This window comes from Capricornis sumatraensis, chromosome 22 (genome assembly GCF_032405125.1).
Source record: "Capricornis sumatraensis isolate serow.1 chromosome 22, serow.2, whole genome shotgun sequence".
NCBI lineage: Eukaryota > Metazoa > Chordata > Mammalia > Artiodactyla > Bovidae > Capricornis > Capricornis sumatraensis.
The window spans coordinates 49,349,952-49,372,500 of NC_091090.1; the positions used below are offsets into that span (position 1 = coordinate 49,349,952).

The 22,549-nt window shown below is 42.1% G+C and overlaps 1 protein-coding gene across 1 annotated transcript in view; it reads left to right on the top strand.

The window, feature by feature from the left end:
- The first annotated feature begins 237 nt into the window (after positions 1 to 237).
- The window catches only part of LOC138098006 (uncharacterized), a 240,996-nt gene continuing 218,684 nt past the window's right edge, over positions 238 to 22,549 (top strand). The window contains 2 exon segments of the mRNA XM_068994207.1: positions 238 to 392; positions 19,611 to 19,671. Coding sequence (XP_068850308.1) covers positions 238 to 392; positions 19,611 to 19,671 — 216 coding nt within the window.

Sequence of the window (22,549 nt, forward strand, 5' to 3'; positions counted from 1 at the left end):
ATAACACATGCTCCAAACCACCTTGTCTGGGCTGTTGTGGAGAAAGAAGTTTAAAAACCAATTAGGTTTTGGATGAGAACAAAATTTAGCTCAAAAATAGCATACAATTCTCTCCCCTGTTTCTAAGACTCTGTTGCCCATTAATTCCTTTTCTTTTTTCCCTCCTCACATGCTCTCTAGTTAAAGCCTTCCTGTTTAATCATTTCATGTTTACTTCGATGTGAGCATATATTAATTATGTAGATCACCAGCCTCGTCACTAGGAAGGATGAACAGATATTTGATTTGGTAAAGGAACCCCAAGACAGCCTCATTTCTGGGCCTCCTTCCACCCTGGAGCAAATGCCAGTTCATAATGAGACTTTCTTTGGACACCAGACTTTCCCCTGAAAGTAATTAAAGCCTGCAGGTCTTAGCTACGAAGCTGGTTGATACAACATGATTTAGCAGAGCATTTTGAGTTTACATGATGCTATGTTTCAAATGAAGGAATGGGATTGGCTTTTAGCTTTTTACTTAGATTTGAATGTGTGTGTGTGTGTGTGTGTGTGTGTGTGTGTGTGTGTGTGTGTGTGTGTGTCTGGTCCTGAAAGTATGCTCACCATCTGTGTAGATTAGGACAACACTGCTGTCTCAGAGAGGCTCTCACTCCCACCTTCTGCTTGTTGAGACACAGCAATGCCTCTTCTGGCTGTTCCAGGTATTTCACTGGGAGCCTGCAGGCACCGTGTGGCCAGGCCAGGCGGGGACCTCAAGATACGCTTGTTCTTGACTTGGGGACACAGTAGGAGGAGGAGAGGATGGGATGAATAGAGAGAGCCGCATTGAAACACATAAATTACCATATATAAAAGAGATGGCTGGTGGGAATTTGCAGTATGATGCAGGGAGCTCAACCTGGTGCTCTGTGACAGTCTAGAGGGGTGGGATGGGGTGGGAGGTGAGAGGTAGGTTCAAGAGGGAGCAGTCATATGTATGCCTATGGCTGACTCATGTTGATGTATGGCAGAAACCAACACAACATTGTAAAGCAATCATCCTGCAATTAAAAATAATTAGAAAAAAAAAGAGATATTATTGTTCTTTCCATGGGTTACTTACTAGTCTACGTGAAGACCAACTTACTTTGAGAGAGAAAAAAAGACCTGATTCTAGCTCCACCCCTGCAACTAGAAAGACAGCTCTTAATCAGACCAGTGGCATACTTGGAAAAGTAAATGATGAGTTAAATAGTCATACATTTACGAAATTTTTAAAATCAGATACCCTAATCTTAGGTTAAGCAAGTAAGGCAAAAGGGATTCTGAGTGCTTCTGAGTCTGGGAAGTATTGTGGAAAGAAATTCAGAAATAGCCAACAATATTGGAAGAGGAAAATAGGTGCTAATTTAAGAAATCTGTTCATGAATCATTAGATTACAGAAACTGTGACTGGACAAGGAAAAGAGACTTAGGATTGCTTTTATACTGACCAAGATTATGTGAAATCTAAGGGAATAGGCTATACATGACTGGTTAAGCAGTTCTTTTATTACGAGGTAAATGTTAGCTTGGTAGAATTATTCAGATTGCCCATGTATGCTTATTTACTTTTCCATGTCTGAATTTCTACATCAATCTCATGTGAAAAAAAAGTCATATGTAATTTTGAAAATTCATTTTGTTTTTCTTAAATTTTCACATGGTTACTTATAATGCTTAAGTGTAAAATGGCAATTTAGATGATAATTGATGGCATTAATTTATCTTTCTGTCCTATGAAGCCTATTCATCACCAGACTGATAAGAATTTAATATAGAATCTGTCCTTTTAAATCTACAAAATAGCTCCTAAAGTCAAATTACTTTTGTTTGTGTTTTTGTTCTTTGTGGATAGTTAGAGTATTTGCATATAGGATATTGGCATGTATCTCTGGAAACTTAATTAGGGAACTTTCTAAGTATATTAAAATAGAGGATTTGAGGGGTTTATTTTATTTCTGTGCAATAAAAGATGTGATCCCCCCTCACTCTAAAATGGGTAAATGATCAGTGCATTTGAACTTTCCATTGAGCTTATTGGGACAGGGTGTTTTTAAGTATTTATAGCTTAAAATGTAATGCTATAAACATTATATTACAGTTAACATCACCCTGGCAGAAACGATGGAAAGTCTTAGGTTGTAAAGTTATAGACCACTGAGCCAGTGACGTTCTCTAGCAAAGGAGAGGAACAACAGAGATCTCTCTGTGGAAATACATACCCAATGACTAATTCTCATTGAGGATACAAATTGGGATTTTTTTACCCCATATTTCCTTTTTCTTTCTTTTCTTTTTTCTTACTGATTTCTAAGCAGTGAAGCCATATTATTTCTTAAAAATCACCAGGCCAATCAAAAGAAACTTCCTCTCGGTCGTTTATTTTAGTGATTTGGAGGAAAGCTTCTCTTGTTATTTTCTTTTTATACACTTCTCTTTATTTCTTGTTTTCTCTCTCTTGAAGGTCAGCTAATATCTTCCTCATATTAGTTTCCATTAATTTGAAAATGGTTCATTTATTGGGTATTTATTGAGCACCTGTTACATGCCAGGAACTGTTCTTGATCAATGCATTAGTGAGACAACAAAGGTCTTTGCCTTTGTGATCCTCAAGCACTATAAACTTGGTCAGGGGAAGAGAGACGATAGGAAGTAATCATGGGTGAAAGTAAATGACCTGGCGTGGTGGAAGGGAACACATGTCATGGGGGATAAAAAGGAGCAGTATAAAGGGAATTACTTGTGCGAGTGTGGGTACGTGTGTGGGGGAGTGTTGGAGAGTCACTGGCAATTTTTAAACAGTCAGGGTGAATCGCACTGGGGGCAGTGATGTGTAAGCAAAGCCCTGAGGCTGAGAAGGGACGTGCATGGTTATATTCCAGGAATAACAAAGTCAGCGTGATAGGAGCGAGGGAGAGAGAGGAGATGAGTGGTCTTTCACTCTGAAGGAGACATGGAAACATTGCCCAGCTTGCAAGGATGACCGGCTGCTGGTCTGAGAATAACTAGGGGAGAGGTGGAAAAGGAAGCAGGGAGACCAGATGGTTTATAGTTTTGAGGGGAAGATGGAAGTGAACTGGACCAGAGGATTAACAGTAGAGGTGGTGAGAGGTTATAGGATCATAGATATATTTTGAATACATGAGACAACAGGATTTCCTGGTGGACAGAATGTGAGGTCTAAGTGCAAGAGAGAACTCAAGAAAACTTAGGGTTATGAAACTGTTCCTTTGACTCTTCTGAAAGCCTGAATTACCCCAGTAGATTCTTCTCATGCTTGTGAAAAACCTTTCCACACCTTCCATACTTCCTATGGCTATTTTCTGAAATTCTTCTATTATTTTTTTTAACATTCTATTAAAATGTTCGTAATAAGTATGGGAAAACAATTCCCATAAAGATGTTACACAAGGGTAATCAAGAGGAAACTGGTTTCAATTTATGAGAAGTTGGAGAGAGGTGAGCACCATGCTCTCTGACAGGTGACTGAAGAGAAGAAAAGGGGCTGATTTTGTTGGAAACTTCAGTTTTCCTAGAAACAGCTTGGTATCACTGAGCACCATCAGAAATGATCTCGGGTAGCATCAGCCCTGGGGCTTCCCTGGTGGCTCAGTGGTAAAGAATCTGCCTGCCAGTTCAGAAGACAGGAGTTTGATCCTTAGGTTGGGAAGATACCCTGGGGGAGGAAATGGCAACACACTCCAGTATTCTTGCCTGGGAAATCCTATGGACAGAGAAGCCTGGTGGGCTGCTGTTTATGGGGTCATGAAGTGACTTCGTGACTCAAGAATGGCGACAAACCATCAGCCTTAATGGACACCTTGACCTCAGTCTGGACCTTCCTTTTAAGGAACCCCCAAGTTCCCCCATATAATAGAAGTCATTTCTTACGCGTATTCAGCTCCGCCTAAGAGAGATTATGGGAGATTCACAATATTCTATATCTAACCATACAGTATTTCCAACAACAAAGCTGTAATTGTTATCAAAAGTATAGTCATTTTGCCAAACACTTGTTTTGGAAATACGAATGTGAATGATAAGTCAGGGAATAATTTTAGTAAAAAGTGAATTTTGAGTTTGCTTATGTATATTCCATCCATAAACCAAAACACGTAGAAATACACAAAACACACATGGACACACTTCTGACATCTCTGGGTAGCATTATCCTTGAAGGTTGTCTTTTCCTATTTTTCACATTCTTGATTTTTTTTAATACATTAAAAAAACAAACAAACAAATCTCACCTCATCCAACACTTGAGATGAATCTAAGTGTTCAGGTTCAAGTAGCCAAGCATGTACAAAAGGAAACTTCTAGCTATATTTAATGATCTGAAAGGGAAATTGCCAAATTCAGCTCTTTTTGGTGCCAGTAGTGACCAGTATAGTAGCTTTACATGTTGCTAGGATTCTGAAAGCCCTGAAGCACTGTTGGGACAAGTTGTGAACAAGGATGAGAAAGTTACCAAAGTATTTCCAGCAGTGATCCAGAAATGAATTGAAGAGGAGACTACATATGGGACCCAACTGTAAAAATTCAATGGAACAAGAATCGTCTATAAATGCATTCCTTAAAGGGCCATCATCCCCAAGACAAGAAAATGTGCTGCAGAATTTCAGGCTGCTAAAGATCGGTGAACTGCGGTGCTCATGCCAACTCCCAACTGAGATCGATGAGTTACATCTGTCCACACCTGCTGCTACAACTCTCTTTTATTTCTAGTCATCTTCCTACTACTTCGAAATCATTCACAGCCTGCAATTCTTCCCAGCCCACGTCTACAGCAAACTTTCAGTCTTTTTCCAGGTAGAGTGCCGTATTTATTGTAGTAGTTGTGCATTTCTTAACCATTGAACATGTTGGAAACCCTGCCTCTGTTATCGGTTTCTCTCTTTTTTGCCCCTATGAGTCGCTGGTTAGCATTTTATAGTGTTGTCTCTAATCCTATTTTACCGACAAATCATGTTTTTTTTTTTCTTCACAATTTAGCATAATATGATGATGTTTAGGAATTCATTTATAGCATTATTGTTGACATAACAGTATGAGGCAATACCATATGTTTTGCTTGAAACACAGTGACTATTTTAGTTAAGAACTGACCTTTCAAATTGTTTGGTATGCATGGTGGAGTGGACTCTATTGTCTGGGTCAGTTGCAAGATTATAAAATGATAGTGGATTTTCATAAGTTATTTAACTATGTCGTTTGATGAAGAAACAGACGCCGAGATGCCAAATGACTTCCGTAAAGTTACACAGCAAGACCGTGACAGATCTAGGATTAGAGTCTGGGCCTGTTGATTCCTAGTTAGTGCTCTTTCTCGTTTAGCTTGGTCTAAGGCTGTGGTCCCCCCAGGCTAGTCTTTGAACCAGTAGTATCATCATCACCTTGAAAATTGTTAGTTATGCAAACTCAGTGATGTAGGCCCAGCATCCTCTAGGTGATTTGAAAGCACGCTGAAGTTAGAGGGGGGCTTCCCAGGTGGCTCATTGGTAAAGACTCTACCTGCTAATGCAGGAGACGCTGGAGATGTAGGTTCAATCCCCGGCTCGAGAAGATCCCCTGGAGGAGGAAATGGCACATCACGCCAACATTCTTCCTGGCAAATCCCCCTGACAGAGGGTACCTGGTAGGCTATACAGTCCATGAGGTCACGAAAGAATCAGACACAGCTGAGTGACTGAGCATGCACACACAGTTTGAGAACCACTGGCCTAGATTACAAACCACCAGTATTTCTGTGACCCAGGAGGCAAAAGAATAAAAAAGGGAACCTAAAAGATTCAGCATAGTTTGAAAAGGTTAAATTATTTTTGTGATTTTCATAGAGTCCAACAGAAGCATTTAAAAAATATAGACAATTCTGAGATCTTAGTTTACTTATTGATATAAGTATATACAGCACAAAACAAAAAATGTCACAATTCTAGATAATAACCTCCCTTTAGATAGTATTCAGAGGATTGTTGTTGTTTAGTTGCTAAATCTTGTCTGACTTTTTGTGACCCTATGAACTGCAGCCTGCTAGGCTCCTCTGTTCATGGGATTTTCCAGGCGAGAATACTGGAGTGGGTTGCCATTTCCTTCTCCAGGGGATCATCTAGACCCAGGGGTCAAAACTGTATCTCCTGCATTGGCAGGCAGATTCTTTACCACCGAGCCACCAGGGAAGCCAGGCTAGAAAAGTGAATTTCCCCCCAAACAGCTTGTTAACAGTAAGCCGTCAAAAACCCCACATATAGATGTGAAAATCTATATGTTGGAAAATCTATTTGTATGTATGTATCCAAAATCACTGCAGATGGTGACTGTAGCCATGAAATTAAAAGACGCTTACTCCTTGGAGGAAAAGTTATGATTAACCTAGATAGCATATTCAAAAGCAGAGACATTACTTTGCTGACTAAGGTCCGTCTAGTCAAGGCTATGGTTTTTCCTGTGGACTGTGAAAGTTGGACTGTGAAGAAGGCTGAGCGCCAAAGAATTGATGCTTTTGAATTGTGGTGTTGGAGAAGACTCTTGAGAGTCCCTTGGACTGCAAGGAGATTCAACTAATCCATTCTGAAGGAGATCAGCCCTGGGATTTCTTTGGAAGGAATGATGCTAAAGCTGAAACTCCAGTACTTTGGCCACCTCATGCGAAGAGTTGACTCACTGGAAAAGACTTTGATGCTGGGAGGGATTGGGGGCAGGAGGGATAAGGGGACGACAGAGGATGAGATGGCTGGATGGCATCACTGACTCGATGGACGTGAATCTGAGTGAACTCCAGGAGTTGGTGATGGACAGGGAGGCCTGGCGTGCTGTGATTCATGGGGTCACAAAGAGTTGGACACGACTGAGCCTCTGAACTGAACTGAACTGATAGTTGACATATTGGTAATAACAAAGTAGCAGCCAAAGAAATAGTTTAGTCAGATTGAATATTTTGTAATTTACTGAGAACTAGAAAGATAGAGTTCAATAAGTTATGTGTTGCCTTTCCTGTTTTCCTAATTGACCACTGGAATGTGAAACTATGTGAAAGCCCAGGAAAATGGAGACATTTTCTTAAGCTCTTTATGATCCATGGAATTTTCAGCACTAGTTTTAGTTTAGCAATTTGAGTGTTTGGGGCCCATGTAGAACTTTAGCCGGGGAACTTAGACACATGAATATTAGCCAAAGTTCACTTCAGAAGCAATGTAAGAGGTTTTCACTCTCCCTTAGTTAAAACACACATCTTTCAGTCATAATACATGTTTCATTTGCTTTTTCCCACTTAGCCCACGTGGGATAACTATAGGCTTTAGTGTCTATTGAAGGCTCGAAGTGACAGGTGAGCAACTCAGCGGAGGTCAGGTAAGGCTGTGGTCCGTGCAGCAAAGGCACACGGGCCACTGAAACCTGGATCCCAGCTTCTCAGGTGGCCTGTCACCTAACCTCTCAGGATTTTCAATGTCCTCGTCTGTAAAGTGGGGATAATGCAGCCCCTCTTAGGGCTTGTAGTGAGGACAAAGTGATATCATCTATGTAAAGCCTCAGTCCCTGATCAATTACCATGTTGTTAACACTTACATGTCCGATGAGTTTGAATTTTTTTTTTTTCCACTTCAGTCTAATTTTTTGAGGGCTCTCAGGTTACGGTCAATTTCTCAATGGTGGTGGTGTCATCTTTACCTCACTGGTTGTGCCTTTCCTTCTGAAGTTGCTATCCAGGCTGTAGTTCCCTTAGGGCCAGGAATCGTCGTCACCCACCGCACTTGGAACTTTCATATACTAGGTTCCCCATAAATATGTGTGGAATGATTGAGAGAATACACAAGTGAATGTGGGCCTTGGAAATGAATAGAGAGTATCCCAGCAATTAACCTGCTGATGGAGAACATTCCTGCCTAGAGCAACAGTTCAGGTAGCAGGCCCCCTGAAGAAGTAATAATGTTTGTTTCTTTAGGCAACAAAATTTATCCTTTCATGACACTAATTTCCCTTTACTTGTGAATCAACCAACATTTTGCCACTGAATACCTGAGGAAGAAGCAAACCCACACTGATGTGCCTATTAATACGTTATGCCTGCATCTGGATGAATATGAGGACAAAAGAGGGTAGAAATGTGACCGTATAAACAAATAGCCCCTGTTGCTTTCTTGTGAACCCTTATGTGACACTAATCTGGAAATGCATGCCAGTGGCAGTTGAAATATACTATGAATTACTAGCAGTGATGTTTCTGGAATTGCACGTGTGGCCTGATTTATACCCCGATGTTCTCAATCAGATTCTAGGGATCAATTGACCACTATCAATAACAAAGGACAGGTATGTTTTCTCAAGTCTTGCTAAAGGCAATCGTTTCCTCCCTATTGGTACTACCTTGTAAATGCAGTCTGGAATTTTTCTTCTATCCGATGCTAGGAACACTGTAAGCGTAATTCTTGCTAGGATAAAGCAGGCTGGGGCTTGTCCTCCCTGATCTCCAGACTTTAATCACAGCCCAGGTCGCCAGTGTCATGCTTTATGGGCTCTGTTAGCAAAGTTCTTTCCAAGGACGAAAGTGGCAAGGCTGGACGGTGGGAGGAACAGCTGGGCTGTCCTGAACAGGCAGTGAAGGGACCTTCACTCCTCTGGGTAGGACATATTTTAATGCTCTTTATTTTTTTTCTATTTTTTGAAGGTTTTTTTTTTTTTTTTTTTTTGACGTGGACCATTTTTAAAGTCTTCCTTGAATTTGTTACAACACTGCTGCTGTATTATGCTTTGGTTTATGACCGTGATATAGAACCCACACCGTCTGCATCGGAAGACAAAGTCTTAACCTCTGGACTGCCAGGGAAGTTTCTCAGTGCTCTGTTCAGATTAGCTGGTGAATATAATGGGATCTTTCTATGAGCTTTTGTGCAATATATATAGATAGACATAGATATAGATCTCATATATATATATTCTTATATTTCTCTTGCTCTTTTATTGTAAGGCTAGTAAAAGACTAATAAAAGTGTGTAGGATGGTAAGGGTCCGCAGATAAAGAGACGACAATGAATTTCTTAAAGAGGAAATAGCTGAGTCAGCATTGGTTGATGAAGTAGGATCAAAAGAGTTGTAACCTGGAGGAAGTGACTGCGGGAGAGGGAGCCAGGAGACCCAGCAAAACTCCAGAGAGTGGGCCAGGAGAACAGAGTCCAACCTCAAACACAAGGTCCCTTCGCTGTTGTTTAGTCACTCAGCCGTGTCCGCCTCTTTTGTGACCCCATGGACTGTAGCCCGCCAGGCTCCTCTGTCCATGGGATTTCCCAGGCAAGAATACCGGAGTGGGTTGCCATTTCCTTCTGCAGGGGATCTTCCCAATTTAGGGACTGGACCCATGTCTCCTGCATTGCAGGCATTCTTTTTACCATCTGAGCCACCAGGGAAGGCTATTTGCTATCAGGCCATTATTTTCTCAGATATTTTTCTTCCCTTTTTTTTTTCTTCATCTTTTCCTAGAAGTCTCATTTTTGTCTGCATTTTTCCTTTCTCTTCTTCAAACTGGATAATTTCTATTGATTTATTTTTAATATTCTTGATTCCTTCTCTACCATCTCATTTCATGAACTCTTGAACCCATCTGGTGAATTTTTCACTGTAGTCCTTACATCTTTCGATTCTGAAATTTCCATTTGACTGTTTTTATAGTTTCCTTTTTTAGAGATTTCTTATATTTGAGTCTATTAATATATTTTCCTTACATTTTAAACCACAGTTTCTTAGAATTCTTTGAACATTTTATAAAACCTGCTTTGAAGTCTTTGTCTACTAAATACAACCTCACCCACTCAGAGTTAATTTTTGTTGACAGCTTATTTTCCTGAATATAGGTCACACTTTTCTATTTCTTCACTGTCCTATAAATTTTTGTTGAAAACCTGCATCTTAGATAACATGGTTTAGCAAATGCGATTGTGAGCTTTTGCCTTGAGGACCATTGTCGTGGCTGTTTTATTTTGTTGTTTGGCTTATATTTCATTTGTTTTGTTTTTAGTAACTTGCTGGAACTTAAGCGATCGAGTCTGTTTTCCCTGTGATGTGCGCCTGCTGCTGTCTCTTTGAATTTTTTCAAACTTTAACAAACACTTTTAGGTTCATTTTATGGAGGCTCCTGTGCATCTGCAGAGCACAGTGATGAACCAAGGACTGTCCACAGACACTTTGCGTCTGTAAGACTTCCCTTCTCTGCTGCTGGATCTGTGTGTAGGGCTGGGAACATGTTTAAAATTCAGCTCTTCTTTCTGCCAGGTCCTCCTGGGTCTTTTGTGTAGATCTGCACAGCATCCAGGTCACCCGGGGATGTGCACACAGCTTGGATAGTCTCACGTCTTCCCTGCCCACGTGCACAGACCCCTGATCAGCACGGACCCATGGAGCACCCGTTTATTAATAGCCTTTCTTTGGTCTCTCATTTCCAGGACCTCCTGATCAAATTTCTGATTAGTCGAGTGATCTACTGTATCCCAAGTGGGACTGCAACTCAGCGTAATAGAGCCACGGGCTGTCAACGCTTGTTTTCTACGGATTTTGATACTTTTCACAATACAACTGGGTATGAGTTTTCCGTCCTCGTCACCAAAATTCCATGCCAGAGCAGTGGAACCGCTGGTTTTTATTGCCAGTGCTTCCTTGGAAGCACTACTCCACCGGCCCAGCTGGTGTTAGGGGTCACTGCAGAGACTGGAGCAACCTTGGGTCAAGGAGGTACCCACAGTACTTACACTAATTTCTGCAGTTTCCCATGAATGCCTATTTCTCCGTCGGTTATTAGCCTCCACCCTCTTTCCAGAGATTGAACTGGTTGTTTTGGATTTTCCTCCCTTCCAGGTTTACCTTGTTTCTTGGGGGCTAGGATTTGACAATATCTTCTTTCTGTCATGCCCACATTCCCTACCATCATTTTTAAAAGATATTTTCCTTGGCTATAGAATTTTAAACTTTAGTGTTGTTCTTCTTTTTTGCCCTTTAAAGATGTCTGCCCACGCTCTTCTGGCTTACAGTTTCGATGAGAAGTCTGCTATGATTTTTAACTTTGCTCCTCTACGTGTGATATGCCTCTTTTCTCTGGTTACCTTCATGATTTCTTTTTGCTGTTGGTTTTCAGTGGTTTGAGCCTGATGTGTATATGTGTATGTTTTATCCTGCTTGATGTTTTCTGAGCTTCTTCAGCCTCTGCTTCGGTGTCTGTCATTGATCTGAGAGAATTTTTAGTCACTATTCCTTTGATCGTTCTTCTGCCTGTGTGCTCTGTCTTCCTTTCCTATATTCAGAATTACAGGTATGTTAGTCCAGTTGGAATTTTTCTATTCTGCTTGGATATTCTGCTCTTTTTTTTTTCCCTCTCTCTCTTTACCTTTCTCTTTTTATTTGGATAATCTCTGTTGCTGATGGACTGAGTTCAACTGATTTTATTCTCAGTTGTACTTAGACTACTAATGAGCTTGTTGATGATATTCTGCATTTTCCTTACCATATTGTTCATTTCTACATTTCCATCTGATTCTTTATCATTCTATCCCTTTGGTGAAATTCCTCATATATTCATTATGTTGCCCAGTCTTTATATGGGAGCTATTAACACGTTAATTACATGTTTTCTTCCAGCTTTATGGAGCTATAATTGACATGTAACACCATGTAAGTTTAAGGTGCACAACACGATGATCTGATATATAGATATCGCAAAGTGATAATGACACTAAGGTTAGTTAATGCATCTATCACTTTGTATACTCATTTTTTTTTTGAAATGAAAACTTTCAAGATCTACTCACTTAATTTCAAGTAAAAAATGCAGCACTACAAATTACAGTTACCATGCTTAAATTAGATCCCATAACTTATTTATTTTAGAACTAGAAGCTCACCTTCACTCATTTCCCACCATATCCTACTTCTACCTTGGCGATGACAGATGTACTTTCTGCTTCTCTGTGTGTGTGTTTTTTTTAAGATTCCACATATAAGTGAGATCACACAGTATTTGTCTAAATTTGCTTCTTCTTTACAACTGGATAATATTCCATTGCATATACGCCACATCTTCTTTATCCATTCCTCTCCTGATGAGCATTAGACTGTTTATATGTCTTGTGCTGTGCTTAGTCGCTCACTTGTGTCTGACTCTTTGTGACCCCATGGACTGTAGCCCACCAGGCTTCTCTGTCCATGGGATCCTCCAGGCACAAATACTGGAGTGGCTTGCCATGCCCTCCTCCAGGGGATCTTTCCAACCCAGGGATCGAACCCAGGTCTCTCACATTGCAGGCGGATTCTTTACTATCTGAGCCACCAGGGAAGCTACTGTAAACAAAGCTGTGGTAAACGTGGGGTTGCAGGTGTTTCTTTGACATAGTGATTATACCCAGATGGGGGATGGCTGGATCATATGGTAGTTCTGTTTGGTTTTAGAGACCCTTCCCTACAGTTTCTCGTAGTGGTTGTACCAATTTACATTCCGACCAGCAGTGCACAAGATTTCCCCTTTCCCCCACGACCTCTCCAGTGCATGTTATTCTGGTCTTTTAGATAACAGCAAATTCAACAGGTGTGAGGTGATAACTCATTGTGGTTTTGATGTACCTGAGGACTGGAGATTTTGAAAAATGTCTATTCAGGTCCTTTCCCCATATTTTGATCTGATTCTTTTAACTCCTGAGTTATATGAGTTCCTTATATGATTTGGATATTAATCCTTATCAGGTACATGACTGCCACTCCAGCCAGTGGTCATTGGCTGAGCTATCTGTCAGGAGTGGTTGCTCATCTGGTTTTCTGGTCAGTGGGATCTCCTGCTGTACCCACAGTTGGGCTGGCTTGGAGAGCATGCTTTACAGTCAGACACGGTCACTGTCTGTAAAACCAGGTTAACTCATGGACTATGCTCTGTGACTCCCTGCCTGGGCAAAGCGCCCGTCTGTGTCTCATAGTCAAGCAGGGCTACTGCTGATCTCCACTTCCGAGTAGGATTGTACGCTGGGCTCTGCAGCTGAGCATCACTGAAGACGGGGGTGGAGGCTGCTCAGGGTCACCATTCAGGATCAATAACTGGGCAAGGCTGCTGATTTGAGTCCAGACCCAGGACAGGCTATGGGATGCGCCCTGTGCCCGCTGGGCATTGTGGCCAGGCTTCCTGATGGGAGAATGGCCCCGATGGGGCAAGGCTGGAGGTGATGTGGGCAGTTGGGCAGGACTTCGAGTTTCTACCCTTGCCTGGGGGCATAGGATGGGCTCCGTGGACAGTACAGCTGTTCAGTTGGAGATTCGAAACAGACAGAACTGCCCACTGAGCGTCCTGCCTACACGCTCCATATTCTCACACTGCTGCTGCTAAGTTACTTCAGTCATGTCTGACTCTGTGCCACCCCATAGACGGCAGCCCATACTAGGTCACTTTCAAATTTGGCTAATGACTTCAGAAACTCATGAACAATTTTTAGCTGAAGTCTCCCTATGGCTTCTGAGGGGTTTCAGGTCGATTCTGGCAAACAAGTACTTGCAGCCTGTTACTCCTTGGACCCACTGCTCTTTCCTTTGCTTTTGGATTAGTTGGTTATTCTGTGACTTCAGCTCCTGGGTGGCTTTCAGAAAAGTTGTATATTTGCAGACATTCATAATTCTTTTTTTTTCTTGCTTTATGTTTGGGACTAACAGCCTGCCAGGTTTCCATACCCTAAGTGGAAGCTGGACGTTTGACATACATAATTTTTAAATTTTCTCAACTCTTATGTCGGGAAATTGGAGACTTTTAGAGGTTAAGCAATTTCCCTATGTGCAAGAGCCTGAAAAAATTTACTGGGGTATACTTGCTTTCCAATGCTGTGTTAGTTTCTGCTGTACAACATGTGAACCAGCCGTAAGTATACATATATACCCTTCCCTTTGGACCTCCCTTCCACGTCCCCCCTACCCCCCGTAGCCCCATCCCACCTCTCTAGGTCACCACCGAGCACCGAGCTGACCTCTTTGTGCCATATAACAGCTTTTCACTATCTATCTATTTAATACGTGGTAGCAATGGCACCCCACTCCAGTACTCTTGCCTGGAAAATCCCATGGACGGAGGAGCCTGGTAGGCTGCAGTTCATGGGGTCGCAAAGAGTCGGACAGGACTGAGCGACTTCACTTTGACTTTTCACTTTCATGCATTGGAGAAGGAAATGGCAGCCCACTCCAGTGTTCTTGCCTGGAGAATCCCAGGGACGGGGGAGCCTGGTGGGCTGCCGTCTATGTGGTTGCACAGAGTTGGACACGACTGAAGCAACTTAGCAGCAGCAGCAGTATATATGTGTCAATTCCAATCTCCCAGCTCTTCTCCCAACATGCATCCATTGTCTATGTCTGTATCTCTATTCCTGCCCTGCAAATGGGTTCATCTGTACCATTTTTCTAGATTCCACATACATGCGTAAATATATGATATTTGACCAGTGTCTTTCTCGTTGTTAACACAAGTTGATTCCATAGTGTTATTCTGACTCTTTATTTAAGTGACCGTGTGTTATGTTTTTAGGGCTTCCCAGGTGGCTCAGTGGTAAAGAATCTACCTGTCAATGCAGGAGACAGGGTTCGAGGCCTGGGTCGGGAAGATCCCCTGGAGGAGGACATGGCAACCCACTCCAGTATTCTTGCCTGGAGAATCCCATGGACAGAGGAGCTTGGCGGGCTCTAGTCCATGGAGTTGCAAAGAGTCGGAGATGACTGAGCTACTGCACGTGTTAGGTTTAAGTAGTGACTTTCCATGGTAAATTTCATAGTCCCCTTTTATTTATTCTGTAATATAGATTTAGATTGTATTACAAAAAGCGATTGCACAGAATGAGAGAGGAGACTTGGTAGGCCCGTTTGTCATTGGAAGCATCTTCCCACTTGTGTGTCTCACAGAAACATCAAATTCAGATCCCTACAGAGGCCAGACCAGAAATAGAACTGAGTGAAGAACTCTGGGTCTGTGATCACCGTCATTTTCCTTGACACTTGCGGCTCTAGTTTTGAAAGTGGCAGGGATACAGAGAAATGTTTCTTTATAAGAAAAGCAGCAGCCCTAGCAGAATGATATGTGGGTACTCTGCCTCTCTCTCTGCCTGAGGACTGGCGGAATTTATGTGGCCTGCACATTTATTTAATGTTTTTAAGTTGAGGCGTGTTGTGGCAGTTCCTGAGCACTGCCTGCTGTTTTAAAGTCATCCGTTGAAGTATCTGTTTGCTCTTGAGATCGTTGCGTGCATTCGTGTGTGCTCGGTTGCTCGGATGCATCGACTCTTTGCAACCCCATGGGCTGTAGCCTGCCTGGCTCTTCTGTGCATGGAATTTTCCAGTCAAGGATGTTGGAGTGGATTGCCATTTCCTTCTTCAGGGGATCTTCCTGACCCAGAGATCAAACCCATGTCTCCTGGGTCTCCTGCATTGGCAGGTGGATTCTTTACCACTGTGCTGCCTGGGAAGTCCTGAGATCATTCAACGTAAAGTGTCTGCCAAGCACCCACTCCTTCCAGTCTCTGTTCTGGGCTCTAAATATGCAGCAATGAAGTCGGCAAGCCTTGCCTTTATGGAGCTTACATTTTGGTTTGTGGTCTGCAACAGGGACCCTGGACACTAGCAACACTGCCTAAAGAACATGCTGCCACCACACCCCACCGATGTTGCCAATTTTTAAAAATTTTCCAAGAGAAGCCAGAAGCCAGATTTTTGACAGCAATTTTTAAATTTTTCAATATTGGCTCAATCTGTTTAAAATCACTGTGGAGGTCAAACAAAGCATGTTTGCAGACAGAATCTGGCTTGCGACCTCTGTCTAACACCATCTTTGCCCTTGCTGGTCTGCTTGAGAAGAAAAATGCAATGGAATGACAGCTGTAGCCATGCTAATTCCCTTCTCTGGAAGCAATGAACCCGTACTCAGAGATTTGGCAATGCCAGGATTTAATTTGCAATAAATACAAGGTCAACAATTTCAGTGAAAGCCATTTTAAGATCAGTCTTAAAGCAAACCAAAAAAAAAAGTGACTGTACAAATTAGCTTTTTAGTGATTATTAACCTGGGCTCCACAGGATATGGTCAATGGGATACTTGCAAGAAGGTTATATTGCAATTACCGACCTGCTTACAAGTTTGAGACTGGCTTTTAAAATGTGATTCCTGTTGTGCATGCTCAGCCTCTCAGTCCGACTCTTTGTGACTCCGTGGACTGTAGCCCACCAGGCTCCTCTGTCCATGGGATTTCCCAGGCGAGAATACTGGAGCGGGTTGCTATTTCCTCCAGAGGATCATCCTGACCCAGGGATCGAACCTGCATCTCCTGAATTGGCAGGCAGATTCTTTACCACTGCGGCACCTGGCAAGCCCTATTGCAGGCTGCTTGAATTTCAGCAAACATGCCACACTGTGGTCCAAATTTGTAGACTTAGTGAAAACTTTGCTCATTAGTTCATTAAGTCAGGAGTTCCTGAAAGGCCAAACACAAGCTTTGGGGTAAATTGATAGTGTTTATAACAGTTGTTTTCCCTTTTGTTTTTTTAATGAAAGGAAAGCCACTTTGGACTTTCTTGACAATATAGGTCATAGAGGTAGTTTGGCAGAAATATCGGTTCTTGGATTGTCTTCATCTTTGGTGAGTCACACAAGCGATAGGTTTTTGCGAGGGTGTGGTGACTGTTCGTCAATCAGTAACTGATTAAAATTACTGCTTGCTGATGGATTCTGCTCACTGTTCTGTGAATGCCTCACTCTCATTGTCATCACCCCTCTGTGCTCATAGCTCTTTGCATTCGCCTTTTCCGGCTTGTTTCCTATTTCTGCCCACTCCTCAGAATCCACTCTGCTGCCTCCAGCTCACCGATTTGGCCTCTGAAACTGGTCTCTCGCCTATTTTTTTTCATCTATTTGTCACAGATTTTAGCAACTGGGTCATTTTTATAGCTTTTAAACACTGCTTTCCCACTTTGGAAGTCTTCAAATTATATTCCCAGGAATTGCAAATGGGAACACACATTCAGGCATCAATGTTTAGGCCAGAACCAATATGTTGCCCATGTCTTTTTTATGCCCGACAGCCGGGGAACATGCTCTCTGGTTTTCTCCAGTTCAAGGTGGCTCTATTATTCTTTATCTACTCCGTTCAGAGGGCTGTATCTCAATCATAAGGCACCTGACCACAAACTCCCAAATCCCAGCTCATCAAAATCTGGAGACTGACATTCCTTGTTGCAAATGGTGCTTGATCTAAGCTCCTAGAGATACCAAGGCCAGAGGGACCTTCTGCCATACCCTTTAGTCAAGAGACCCAGAAATACTGGGTTCTACTTCTCCTTTAGTGGTACCTGCTTTAAAATGATACACCACTTGGTTCTATCAAACTGCTCTCTAGATTCAAGGACATGCTTTCTATGAGAGAATGAAGGAATTCTGATCTTATTCCATAACTGTACTCAGGCTTACTGCACGTATATTGCACTCTGAATATGGTGTAGAAAGATATTTAGAACGCAGGCTTCTATGAAGAGAGAGAAGCGGTCTGCCTTATCTGCAAGTCTCCTGAGCACACGAATGATGTGAAGAGAGCCAACCTGTGCTTTTTGGCTTGCATATGTTAGATTCTAGGTCGCCACATAAATTTACGATGAGCATAAAGTGAGAAACTTTACGAATTACAAACATTTTAAAGACAAATATTAACTATGTATTGTGTTAGTCACTCAGTTGTGTCCGACTCTTGCGACCCCATGGACTGTAGCCCACCAGGCTCAGTCCTTGGGATTCTCCAGGCAAGAATACTGGAGAAGGGTCCCATGCCCTTCTCCAGGGGAATTTTCCCGACCCAGGGATTGAACTTGAGTCTCCCACATTGCAGGCAGTTTCTTCACCAGCTGAGCCACCAGGGAAGGTCAGCTATGTATTAGGCTAACACCAAATTCAAGGAAACAAAAGAAAACAGATTTCCACTCCACGTTTGCTCTCAGAAGTAGTTGTTTTTGAATTCCTCTTCAGTCACTGTGATGTGGGAAAAAACAAGCAAATTGAATTTCGATTTCTGTTACTTGGCTAAAATTTCCTCATTTTAATGCCAGTTTTTTCTTTTAGATAATGTTACATTTTTCCCTTATTTTAGAGGTAATCAACTTGAATCTTTCATGTTTCGCTTACATAAAAGAGTTTTAAAATTACCACTAAAAGAACTAAAATCTTTCCTTTTGCCACGTTGTTGCCATGAAAGAGCTCGCTTGCCTTTTGTGAACTGACTTTTTAAAACTATGATTGAGAGCTCTGAATAAAAAAAAAGTCACATGTATCATTCATACTTTGTTTTACTGCCAAATACTGATAACCATTTCAAGAGGGCAAATTCCAAGTTTAAAAAGCTCCTTTGGTAACTATTTATAGTAATCTAATAAATGCTAGGACAATCCCTCATTTTTGCAATTTCCCACTTATTATAATCATCTGGCTAATCAGATGGTATTCTAGTGCAGTATTTTTATCAATTGAAATAATATCACATGGAATAGCTTATAGATTGAGCTGGATACTTAACTGCATGACTCTAAGGATTTTTTATGAGTGCTATAAATGCATTTCCTTTCTCGAAGTGTGCGTAATCCATATTGTTTTTGGATGATGTTCTCAGAATTTAATCTGCTTGCTACCTAAGTATATGTATTTATCATTAACTTTATCAGCTATGGGGGTTCCCAGGAGGTTCAGTGGTAAAGAATCTGCCTGATAATGCAGGAGACTTGGGTTTGACCTCTGGGTCAAGAAGATCCCCTGGAGAAGGAAATGGCAACCCACCCCAGTATTCTTGCCTGGGAAATCCCAAGGACAGGGAAGCCTGGTAGGGTATAGTCCGTGAGGTCACAAAAGTGTTGGACATGACTTCGTGACCAAACAACATTCTCAGATATTATCTACGTTCAACAGTTGCATAGCTAGATCTTAATATTTTTAAAAAAGATAAAAATAAAATCTACTGAAAGCATGTGAAAGCAAGTTTTCATCATAAACTTCAGTGCAATCTGAATTTTTTTTTTTTAGGCATAAAAGAAGGAAGTTTAGGCTGTCTACTTGAAGCCTGATTTTTTCCTAGAGATTACTTGTGTAAAACATCTTATGAATATTTGCCAGCTCTCAGTTTGTTAGAAGTCTAGCTAAACAGACAAGAACAACAATAAAGACAAGTTGCCATCTTAATAGCATGGGGGATGATACTAGTATTTTGTAATAACCTAGATGGGAAAATAATATGTATATGTGTAATTGAGTCACTGTACTGACACTGGAAACTAACATGACATGGTAAATCAGCTGTGTGTGTGTGTGTGTGTTAGACGCTCAATCGTGTCTCTTTGTGACCCCATGGACTGTAGCCCATCAGGCTCTTCCATCCATCAAATATACTTCAATAAAATAAAAAATTGAAAAAACCAAACCACCAAATCAAATGCTATTGACTATAAACAGAGATTTGCGGGGACCATTAAGAAGCATCGTAGCTCTATCTCTCCAACCCCAAATTGCTTAATATGTCTTAAGATGGGGCCAATCTATTCTAGTTTTCAAACACTGCTTTTCTTTTTCAGAGGAACTTGATTTAAATCTGTGCATTGCCAAGGGCAAGAAGCAGAGAACATGGATCGAGAGGTAAGATTGATGTAACAGGAGCCTCTTTTTGATTTTTATTTTTCCTTTAAAAGCAGCCTTTTAAGCTTTATTTTTCATAATATTATCCGTGGAGAGAAAGTATAGAAGTGAATGGGAATGCGGTCTCCATTGCAGCACTCACGAGTAAAAAGGATGATTCACGAGTGGAGCAGACAATGTAACCGCAAAAGAGAGCCTCTAGAAGGGAAACAAAAGTGCCTTCAGAATTTCCAAGGCTTCCCACCATCCGTAGTAGGGCTTCACTGTGCCTGTCCACTGTTTCTATTTTTGATGAGATTTATAAACACAGCATCACATATTTTCATGTGGCTTATCGCCCAGGGGCAGAATTAGATTGACTGCACTGAAGCTATGAGGCTTGTGAGTTTTGGGCAAGGGCTGGAGTGAAATAAGTAGTGTAATTGTTTTTGTGGAGTGACCGTGGGACCCCCTCTGTTCTGAATTACACATGGCTCAACCCTTTGACCTAACCAGACTCGGCAGTGGCTGGCGGGGCTCCTGAAGCTGTGTGGAAAGGGCCCATCACTGACAAGCTCGGGAAGGTTTTCTGTCAGGGAGATGCAGGCCAATGATTGTGCTAAACTAGAGTAATTACCAGCGAGACCACATTTGTGACCACCTCATCTTCACTGAACCCACCACGATTATTTCAACAGAACTGCCAATGCAAGAAATTTGTGGAATCCAATTGAAGCATGGGCCCTTTGATTAACAGAAGGCGCATAAATGTATAAATGTAATTTACTAAAGTTTGGATCATCTTCAAGGAGATTTTGCCAAATTATCCAAAAATGATTATTATAATGATCTAGAAAAGAATACATAAGGTTTGGGAAAGTGCTATAAGCCATAATAAAAAGTTCTTTCATTGCAATGAGTTTGATTTAAATTCTTCAAAAAATAGATGCCAGTCCCCTGATATAATTCCTCAAAGGAATCAAAGCTAAGCGGGATGCAGGGAGCTTCTGGAAAAAGCTTGAAAGAATCATATGTGCAGATATTTTTTTATTTGCTGAAAACTGAGTCTGTGATTCACATGATAATGAGTCAGATCAACGTATCTATATAAGATTTGGAGGTCAGTCACTCGAGGTTTTATTTTTGATTCAGTTTTTAAATTTCCAAAGGTAATAGAAGTAGAGAACTTTGGTTTACTTTCAAGCGCTTGACAGTTTTTCCAGAACTAGTCCCATTTCTGAAATTTGTCTAAAATGCTTTTATCTACTTTTTTTTTCATGGCCAGTTTTACAAAGTAAAGGTCTCTTTAGGTGTTTTGGGGCTTCCTAGTGGTTCAAATGGTAAAGAATATGCCTACAGTGCAGGAGACTCAGGTTCAGTTCCTGAGCTGGGAAGGTCCTCTGGAGAAGGGAATGGCTCCCACTCTAGTACTCTTGCCTGGAAAATCCTATGGAGAGAGGAGCCTGGTGGGCTACAGTCTGTGGGGTTGCAAAGAGTTGGACAGGACTGAGCAACTTTAACATTTTCACTTTTTGTAGATGTTTTGGGCTTGCAACAACTTAGAAATCATTTAGCATTAAAATTTTTTCTTTCTCATCAGAGGCAACTCAGGCCGAACATTAATTCAATTCTTAGTTACCTGACATTTAATTTTAAAAAAAGAATATGCAACTTTACATTTTTGGAATGTTATTCATCTCCTCTAGGAACCCTAAAAGATCAGACAAGGGAAGTCATTATCAGATCACTTACAGAAGAAAAAAAAACACTATCATATCCTATAAGGCCCCCAACGAAATTGTACTCAGCCCTACACAGTCTTATTCTCATTAGCAGTGAAGGGTGTGCTCACCACGCAATCTAACACGGAGTGCTTAGAGCAGACAGGTGCAAATTGCAAGCTGTTTCACTTTGGCTGTTATCCCTTAAATACACAAAGTAATAGACTCGGAGAACAAAAAGAGTTCCTGCTCAAGCTGAATAAATGCAAGCCTTAACAGGGACACACCAGCTGTCTAGGAGAGTTCAATGTCGCGAATACTAAATATTAGCTTTATGCCACTTGCCAAGGAAGAGGGCTCCAATCACACCCCTGCCTTTTATTATTGAGAGGAAGTGGCTTCCAAACCGAACTTCCCTTTAGTGTAAAGGCAACAGGGTGGCCGAAGTGGGTGAAAACAGAAGCCAAAAGACCGGCTCCTGTTCACCATCACTGCACTCCACCCAGCAACCCAGGCATGAGTGGGTTCCTATAAGGTGGGCCAGACAGAATTTCTACCCGTGTCTTTTTTTTTTTGGGGCGGGGTGGGGTGGGGCGGGGGCTGATCCAAGCAAAGCTCCAGAGCATTGAAGCAACAAAAATAATCACCACCACCCGCTTCTCTGCAACACAATGACTGTGAGGAGCTAGTCTGCTGAACAGCGATGGTTTCACCTTAGGAACACCTCCGCTGATTTCATGGAAGAGACCCGCCAGGCCAGGTAGCTTAGGAATCTGAGATAGCATCTCTGAAAAGGGACCCTGGGGCTGTCACTCCAAAGCTGCTTCTCCCTGTGACTTCCCCGTGCGCCCTGGAACCACCGTCTGGGAGAAGGAACGTTAACTCCGGCTCTGGGGGCCGCTGGCCGGGTCTGACTGCGGGGTCCTGCGCGCGCAGGCGGGAGGGCGGCGACCCCGAGCCGGCCTTGTTTACAGCCGGACAGGAGAAAACAGGCAGACACAAATGCGGGCTGACGGTTTCATGGAGCGCAGTCGGGTGATCCCAGATGCAATGTGACTGGCCTGAACTGAGCGATGATGTGTGCAGTATGCAGAATTCTCTCCCTGGCTGGTCTGTGCCCACCAGGCTCCGAGGCGCGCGGCCCGCGCCCCTCGGCCACCGCTCCCAGCGCCGCCCGG